The following is an 8,681-nucleotide window of genomic DNA, read 5'->3' as shown; positions in this document are numbered from 1 at the left end:
CTCAAAAAAAAAAAGAAAATATTTCCTTTTTTGTTTTTTTTGTTTTTGATTTATTGTAGAAACAAGGTCTTGCCTAGTTGCCCAGGCTGGTCTTAAACCCAGGAGCTCAGGCCATCCACTCGCCTTGGCCTCCCAAAGTGCTGGGATGACAGGCTGCGCCACTGAATCCGGCCTGGAAATATTTCTTTATTAATAATTTTTGGCTCATGAAGATATGTCTGGAGGGCAAATTGGCAATTTTTTTAGAAATTAATATATACTTGGCAATATATACTGCCAAATACCTACCATTTCAACCATTTTAAGTGTGCTGTTCAGCGACATTAAGTACATTCAATTGTTATACAACCATTGCCACCACCCAACAATATATATTCATTCATTCAACAATATATATTAATTCTTTCTTTCAGCAAATAAACTTTAAGCATTTGTGTGCTATTTCCATTGACTTAATTTCTAGAGATAGAACTTCTGTTAGGCTTATAAGCAATATGGGTGTACATTTATTTTAGTAAGCGGTAGAACTAGGCAGCGTGACTCTAAAATCTGTCATATGAACTGCTACACCAGGAATTTTCAAACTTGAGTTCCATCAGAATCACCTAAAAGGCTCAGTAAAACATAAATTAATAAGCCCCACCCTGAGAATTTTGGATTCACTAGTTCTGGTGTGAAACAATTAAATTTAAATTTCTAACAAGTTTCTTTTTTAAAATTTTATTTTATTATCAGGATGTCGTGTACAAGTCAGGATGAGCATATAAGTAGTCCACATGCAGGATCAGGTACCCTTAGTGATGTTACATGCCCCTTCCTCTCCCCTGGCAGTGTCGCACAACTGCCAATCCCTCTCTTGTAGCAGTGTGAGAAATGTTCAGGACCCGTCTACATTTCTAACAAGTTTCTAGGTGACGTTGATCTCCCGTTCCACCCCACTTTGCCCACATATTGTCTTATTAGCTCTTATTCATCTCTGAAGACTCAACACAGCTGTCTCCTTCCTTAGGAGAACTTTGCTCCTCTTTTCTCTACTAGCTGAGCTGGACACCTCCATCTAAGTAAGACCCCACAAAAAACATGTGCTCCCATGACATCATGTACTTCCCAAATACAGATCAGCAACCACTAAGACTGAAACTCTCTACATACCTGTCTCAATTGTTAACCTGTGGGTATCTCAAGAGCAGGCATCTCAACTATTCATCATTTTTTACGTGACTTTAAGTTTCTTTCTTGTTTTAATTTTGTATTGTGGTAAAATATACACAACATAAAATTTACCCACCATTTCAACCATTTTAAGTGTGCTGTTCCGTGAAATTAAGTACATACACACTATTATACAACCATTACCACCAACCAACTCCAGATCTTTTTCATCTTCCCAGACTGAAACTTTTTAAACCATAACTCCCCAATTCCCATCCCTCTTAACTCCCAGTCTACTTTCTGGCTCTGTTCATTTTTATATGGACAGATTCCGGCACATTGTCCCTCACTGGTATGATCTCAATTGCTAAAGGACTGGAGCATGTAAGTATCTTTCTCCTCAAGCATCAAATAAAAGAACTAATGAGAAAAAATGTTAAACAGTTAAAATGGCATATATTATCACTGAAGCTACTAGAAAATTTGAATGATACATTAGTTACTAGAATTATAAGTTTATGGCTATTTGAAACAACCATCTTGGCTCTCTACATAGCACAAATAACTATTAGACACTCATGGTCTTAAGTTTGTAAAGAAATCCAATTCGAAAAAAGTCACCCAAAAAAGAAATATAAAACAAGATTTTCACCTTTGCCACTCAAATATCTATTGAGTTTATACTTTTTGAGACTATAAATCCACCCATATCTGCAATGTCTTGCTATCAAAATCAACAGGAAGGAAAACTTCATGAGGAAGAATGCTGTAGATACAGATATATAAAAATACAAACTGATCCCTCTCGGGGTACATGAATATAAAAGAAAATATTAGTTGAGAGAGGTTTCGTTATCCACTTCTGCATACAGAAGCACTTTTTTAAAATGTGAAGCAGAAATGTCCAGATTAATTTATTTGGTACTTACAAAACATATAAGAGATGAACTTTACAGTCATAATTCTTGAAAGAAATTTTCAATAATGACTCCACGTAACAGACAAATACTTTCAAATCTCCTTTCATCCAGCACTGTATGTTCCAGTTTGCACCTGAATTAAAAAATGAAAAAAACTACATGAAATATGAAAAACATTCTGAACAACTAAGTGAAAGAGAAGAGCTAAATTAAAATTTCCAGTGTTGCAATACAACTGCCATTGTCCATTCTGAGGGAAGAGAAACAGGCTCTAAGTAGTGGTATATGTTTGACTAAGTCACTCAGCCCCTCAGTTTCCTTTCTGTGTAAAGTTAGAGAATTAAATTCAATTATTGTCTCTCAAACCTTTTATATAATGCCAAACCACTTATGTAGGACAAAGGACCTCAAAAACTCACCTACCTCAGTTCTCTGTCACTTTTCAAGAGAAAAAGGAACACCGAATATAAAGGTATGAGCAAATAAAGGCACAGGGATTCACGTTTGAACAATGATGCATATCATAAATGCTTATTATTGTAGTATCATAGGTCCCAAATAAAATTGATGAGAGCGTATGTCACTGTACACTGAAAACTCACCAGATAATGATGCAGATCAACTATTGGTGATTTGCAATTTAGAGAGCAAAAACAGCGACAATTGGAAATCAGGACTGAGTTATTTTGACAACACTAACATTATTTCCCTACACCACAGGATTGGCAACAATGCTGAGTGCTACGATGTAAACATCCTACTTGACAGAATAACACATGGAAATCCTCAGTAACCAATACTTAACCCAGCAATTTTAGTTACAAAATAAAAACTCAATTTAAAATAACTACTTATTAGCCTCCCTTTAGAATGTAAAATTCAATTCTATAGCACCGTAATCATTTCCTTTCATAACTGAAGTGCTAACTTCCTTTTATCATCTCAAGGTTCATCACACACAAAAAATCTAAACTCTTCGAAGTTCATTTTTATAGTATATTTAATAATCGCTGGATTGGCCAAGTTAAGTTCCTTACAACTTTTTTTGAGTGCTTCATGAACAATTAGATTAATGGCTATGAGTTGAATTGTAGTCACTGGAACTTATCACTACTAATGTGTTTTAAAATCTGATTTTGTTGCAGATATACAGTGTATCCTTATTCCTAAGCTAATTTCAATATACTGGAGTGTTTCTTTCATCTAATCGATGGCACTGAACCAGGGGTGATTTTGTACTTCAGGGGGCATCTGGTAAAGTCTGGATTTTTCTTTATTACAACTGGGGAGAGGGGCTAATGGCATCTAGTGGGTAGAGGCCAGGGCTGCTGCTAAACATCCCACAATGCACAGAAGAGACCCCTTAACCAAGAATTATCTGGTCCAAAATGTCAACAGCATCCACTGAGAAATCCTGACTAACTCTACATGGGAGTACTATACTTATATACACCTATATTTCATACAGTAGTTCTCTTTGTATGGCTGAGTCAATTGACTCTAGCTAGCTATTCCAGAAGACTTGAAAACAATTTTGTTGTTTATATTTCCAGATGTAGACTGACTAACTACAATAGCTACATTCAGTATGTATTACACTTAAAACAACAACAAAACCCCTTAATTTAGAAAGAATATTGTTTCAGGGAGATTCCTTGCTTGAAGAAATATCATTATTCATAAATATTCTAAAATTTAACTAATTCAACAGTATCATTAGTCATTTGATGTTTTAAAATAAGGTGTGTATTTCTACTTCAAAGCAAATTTAGAAGACTGCAAGGAATGTGCTCAAAGGCAAAAGAGTTATCTCATTACATTTTTATGGGCTGTGAAATTGCTTGGGGCTTATTTATTAATTTGGTCACATAATGAATCCTAATTGTATTACTAATATAAAAAAAGATAATATATGTTAAGAATCACAGCCATAAGACATCTATTTCATACAAGTTTCAGAAAATTAAAACACTATGTTCAGTACAGTTAAAAAACCATAGCTAATGCTAAGAACATTAAAATACTTACCTATTTGTTGAAAAACTAAAGAATTCACTGTCAAAACAAATGTCTTCCCTTCAACGTTGTCTGCATGTATGAAGCAATTTTTATCTTGCTCACTCCGAAAGCAACAGTGGAAAGTTGTTTTGGATAAGTTAGAAAAGTGGGTACCACTTGAATTAAACTTAGTTTCAACAACTGTCTCATAGTATCCATTCAAATTTGAAGCATTCTTTGAGATTCCAGCAGGCAAGAGGAGGTAGTCATAGGTTTTATTTGGTGGCATGCAAGACAACTTAAATCTCCAGGGAGTAATTGGATATGACAAGTTAAATGCAGTTATCACATAGATAAATTCTGTTAAGACATTAAAAGACACATAGAAAACAAGTAATCATTTTGACGTAGACAAAAATAGGAAGTAACTGAGAAGAAACCATATAGTGCTCAGTAATTTAACTCCTTAAGCGTTTAGTCAGTGCCTAATGTATAACTCCCTACTTCTATTGTACAAAGCATTATATTTGAGAGGGTGCATTTATTTATAGAAATAACTCCACTATCCGGTACCTCTTTTTGGAAATCCATGCTCCATTTTTCCTCTTTAATATGTTTATATTTAATGTGATATGTTTATATATTTAATGCACTAAATATTTTACTTTCCTTTTCTAAAACAAATTATTGTAATTTCCAACATAACTGGGAAGCATCCAGATGTGCAATTATAGAAACAAACTTTAGAGTGCTATTTTAATATTTATTAAAGCGAGTAACACCAAAATGTTAACATTGCCTTTACCCAGCACTTTTACAAAGAATTTGTCTTCAACATGAGGACAGCTTGATCTCCTGAGTCTTCCCATGATCCTCCAGACATAAAACACCATATAAGACATGTCCTTAACACACTACCCAAGAAATGATGTACAACAATTGACTTCTTATAGGAAACTTTTACTGCTGATTAAATTATCACTCTTAGACATACAAAAATTAAGAACAATTATATACTCCTGTACCCAAAATATCCTCAAAAGTTCAACTTATTTTTTAAAAAATTTTTTAGAGACAGAGTTTCATTCCATCCCCCAGGCTGGAATGCAGTGGCACAATCATGGCTCACAGGAGCCTCAAACTCCTAGGCTCAAGAAATTCTCTTGCCTCAGTCTCATGAGTAGTTAGGACTCCAGGCATGTACCACACACCACACCCAGATAATTTTTTTTTTCTTTGTAGAGACAGGGTTCCACTATGTTACCCAGGCTGGTCTCAAACTCCTGGCCTCAAGCCATCCTCCTGTCTCAGTCTCCCATAGCTCTGGGATTATAGGTGTGAGCCACCACATCCAGTCTTAAACTTATTCTTAAATAGTAATTGAAAATAAAATAGTAATTCTACATCATTCTTTTTCTTTTTTACATGTTACCAACAACTGTGTTGTATGGAATAAAAATGTTCAAGGATTATAATTATAACAAATATAAAAATCTAAGAAAAGAGAAGCAACCAAATGTTCTTCAGTAGGTAAATGCATAAATAAATTGTGGTACATTCAGACAATGGAATATTATTCAGTGCTAAAAAAAATAAAAAGAGAGAGATATCAAGCCATGAAAAGATATAGAGGAAACAAATGCATATTATTCAGTGAAAGAAGTCAATCTGAAAAGACTACATACTGTGACTCCCACTATATGACATTCTTTAAAAGCCAAAACTATGGAGACAAAGAAAAGATCAGTGGCTGCCAGGAGTTGGGGGGACGGGGGGAAGAATAGGTAGCCCACAAAGAATGAGTAGGGTAGTGAAAATGTTCTGTATGACTCTACAATGGTAGATTAAGATCATTATACATTTGTCAAACTCATAGAGTGTACAACACCAAGAATGAACCCTAATGTAAACTATGGATTCTGGATGATAATGAGATGTCAATGTAGGTTCATCAATTATAAAAACTATACCACTTTGGCAGGGGAATATTGGTAATGGAGGGGCATGCATGTGAGAGGCAAGTGTTCTATGGAAAAATCTCTGTACCTTTCTCTCAATTTTGCTGTGAATTTAAAACTTCTTTTAAAAATAAAGTATTTTAAAATGTAAGAAAATATAAATTTTTCATCTCCTGCACTGCTCCATGTCCTACTCTTTAGAAGGCCTAGTTGGCTCTGTCCCAGCTTCTGTTACCCTATGACACACAGGTACTGAGATATCCATAAAGAGAACACTAGGATACCCCAGAAGCCAATAAATGTGAAATGAAAGAAAATAACCCCCTGACACTCCAGTACAAAAAAATTTTTGTTCGAGCAGAAAAGCTCTGAGGGCAACTATAAAACAACAAACCTAAAAAATAATGGTAAAAAGAGAAGAGTTGATCCTCACAGGTAAAGAACCAGTGAAAAAACACCAGAAATCCTTAAAGCCTTAAAAGCACCTCCCAATCCCCAAAACAATGGAATCCATCCATAATGAACCATCTGAGATGACTGACAGAGGTCAGACAATAAATGGCTAAAATGGTTAAGGAAAACCACAAAAAGTTGGAAAGAAAGATTACCCAGGCAACAAAAGCAGTGCAGGAAATAGAAGCTGAGTTGAACAACATAAGAAGGATCCAATCTGAAATCCTAGAAATGAAGAATTCCCTCCCGGAATTTCAAAGCACAATGACAGGCCTAGGTAGCAGATTCAACCATTTAGGGGGAAAAAATCTTAGAACTTGAAGATCAGAATATTGAACTAATCAAGTCTGACAAAAAAAACAAGGAAGAAAGGCTCAAAAAGAATGAGCAAAGTCTATAGGATGTGTGAGATTATGTAAAAAGATAAAATCTATGATTGATTGGCATCCCCAAAACAGAAGGGGAGACTGGGAACAATCTGGAACAAGCTTTCCAAAAGGTCATCCAAGAAAATACCCCCTCTTTTGCTGGAGAGGCAACCATCCAAATGCAAGGGATTCAGAGAACCTCTGCAAGGTATTACATGACAAGACAATCCCCAAGACACATAGTAATCCATCAAGGTAAGCATGAAAGAAAAAATCATAAGCAACTAGAGAGAAGGGACAGACCACTTACTGGGGAAGTCTCATCAGAAATGCAGTAGTAGTCTCAGCAGAAACCCTACAAGCCAGGAGGGGCTGGAGTCCCATCTTTAACATTCTTACAGAGAAGCAATTCTGGCTAAGAATTGCCTGCCCGATCAGCTAAGCTTTATCAGCGATGGAGAATTAAAATCATTCCCAGACATCCAATCCCTAAGAAAATATGCCACCACCAGACCAGTCATTCAGGAGATGTTTAGCTCTTTGCTCTCAGACGTACCCTTTAAGGGGACCATCATAAATCTAGCAAACCACTCAGATATACCCTTTCAGGGTACATAAGAGATTTCTGGTGATTACACAGGACAAACATGCTAGTGCACACTTTTCAAAAATGTTTGTTTCCTTGAAGTTGTCTATTCAAGCTGCTCAAAAAAGCTAATAAAGAGATGAAATATATACTGGGATAAACATTTTTTTAAAAGTCAGCTGGCATTATGTAGAAAGAGAATGTGTGAAATGTTTTCACAGTGGTGCACAAGACATAAATTACATTTTGTTAGTGTGGGAGGAAGAAAACAAGAACACATTGTCTGCTCAAAAAGAAAAACATCAGGTGGTATATGTCAAACATAACTATTGCACAACATGTACCAATGAACCTGCAATGCTCTGTTGATGACTGTTTCACACAAAACCACATGTTATAAAAATATAAGATATAAAATTTTGGGATTTTTTGTCATATATATTTCACTATTTCATAAAAAAGTACAGTCGAGTTGCTGGTAGGCGATCCATGAAATATTGCTGAGTGCAAAGGGCTAAGAAAGTTCTGAGCACAGAAAGGAAAAATGGTTCCATCCTTCACAAAGGTGCAGGCAAGCACAGAGTTAACAGAGCATACAGATCATCTGCAAAATCTTAATAAAAAAAAAAGAAGAAGAAGAAGCATCAAAGCAACCTCTTAAGAACATGATGATAGGGAAAAGCTCTCATGTATCAATAATTAACTTGAACGTGAACGAACTGAATGTACTACTAAAAAAGGCATAGAGTAGGAAGCTAGATTAAGAAACATGATCCAACATTCTGCTGCCTCCAGGAAACTCATCTCACTGCAAAGGACACCCACAAGCTCAAAGTAAGGGACTGGAGAAAGATCTTCCAGGCAAATGGAAAACAAAAAAAGAACAGGGTTAGTTAAAATTATATCAGACAAAACAGACTTCAAACCAATAAAAGTTTAAAAGGACACAGAAGTAGACTACATAATGATAAGAGGCTCAATCCACCAGCAAGAAATATCCATCTTAAATATGTATGCATCCAACACAGGAGCATTCGAATTTATAGAACAATTGCAACATAAACTAAGAGAGGACATGGATATACATGCAATCACAGTCAGAGACTTTAACACCTCACCGACAGCCCTAGACAGATCATCAAAGCAAAACCAATAAGAAGATCCAGAACCTTAACTCAACACTCAACTTACTCAATGAATGTATTCTACTCACTAGCACATGGAATATACTCCAAGATAGATCACA

At 35.5% G+C, this 8,681-nt stretch overlaps 1 protein-coding gene across 1 annotated transcript in view; it reads right to left on the bottom strand.

The window, feature by feature from the left end:
- LEPR (leptin receptor) overlaps positions 1 to 8,681 on the bottom strand; it is a 66,743-nt gene that overhangs the window by 36,539 nt on the left and 21,523 nt on the right. Inside the window, exons 3-4 of the mRNA XM_021716621.1 lie at positions 4,101 to 4,430; positions 2,082 to 2,205 (exon numbers count right to left, since the gene is read on the bottom strand). Coding sequence (XP_021572296.1) covers positions 2,082 to 2,205; positions 4,101 to 4,430 — 454 coding nt within the window. The remainder of the gene's footprint in view (positions 1 to 2,081; positions 2,206 to 4,100; positions 4,431 to 8,681) is intronic.

This window comes from Carlito syrichta, unplaced genomic scaffold, assembly GCF_000164805.1.
Source record: "Carlito syrichta isolate Samal-C Ts95f unplaced genomic scaffold, Tarsius_syrichta-2.0.1 Scaffold308850, whole genome shotgun sequence".
In the NCBI taxonomy this organism is placed as follows: Eukaryota; Metazoa; Chordata; class Mammalia; order Primates; family Tarsiidae; genus Carlito; species Carlito syrichta.
The sequence above is the reverse complement of the archived record's forward strand: the minus strand, read 5'-3'. Positions and strand labels throughout refer to the sequence as shown.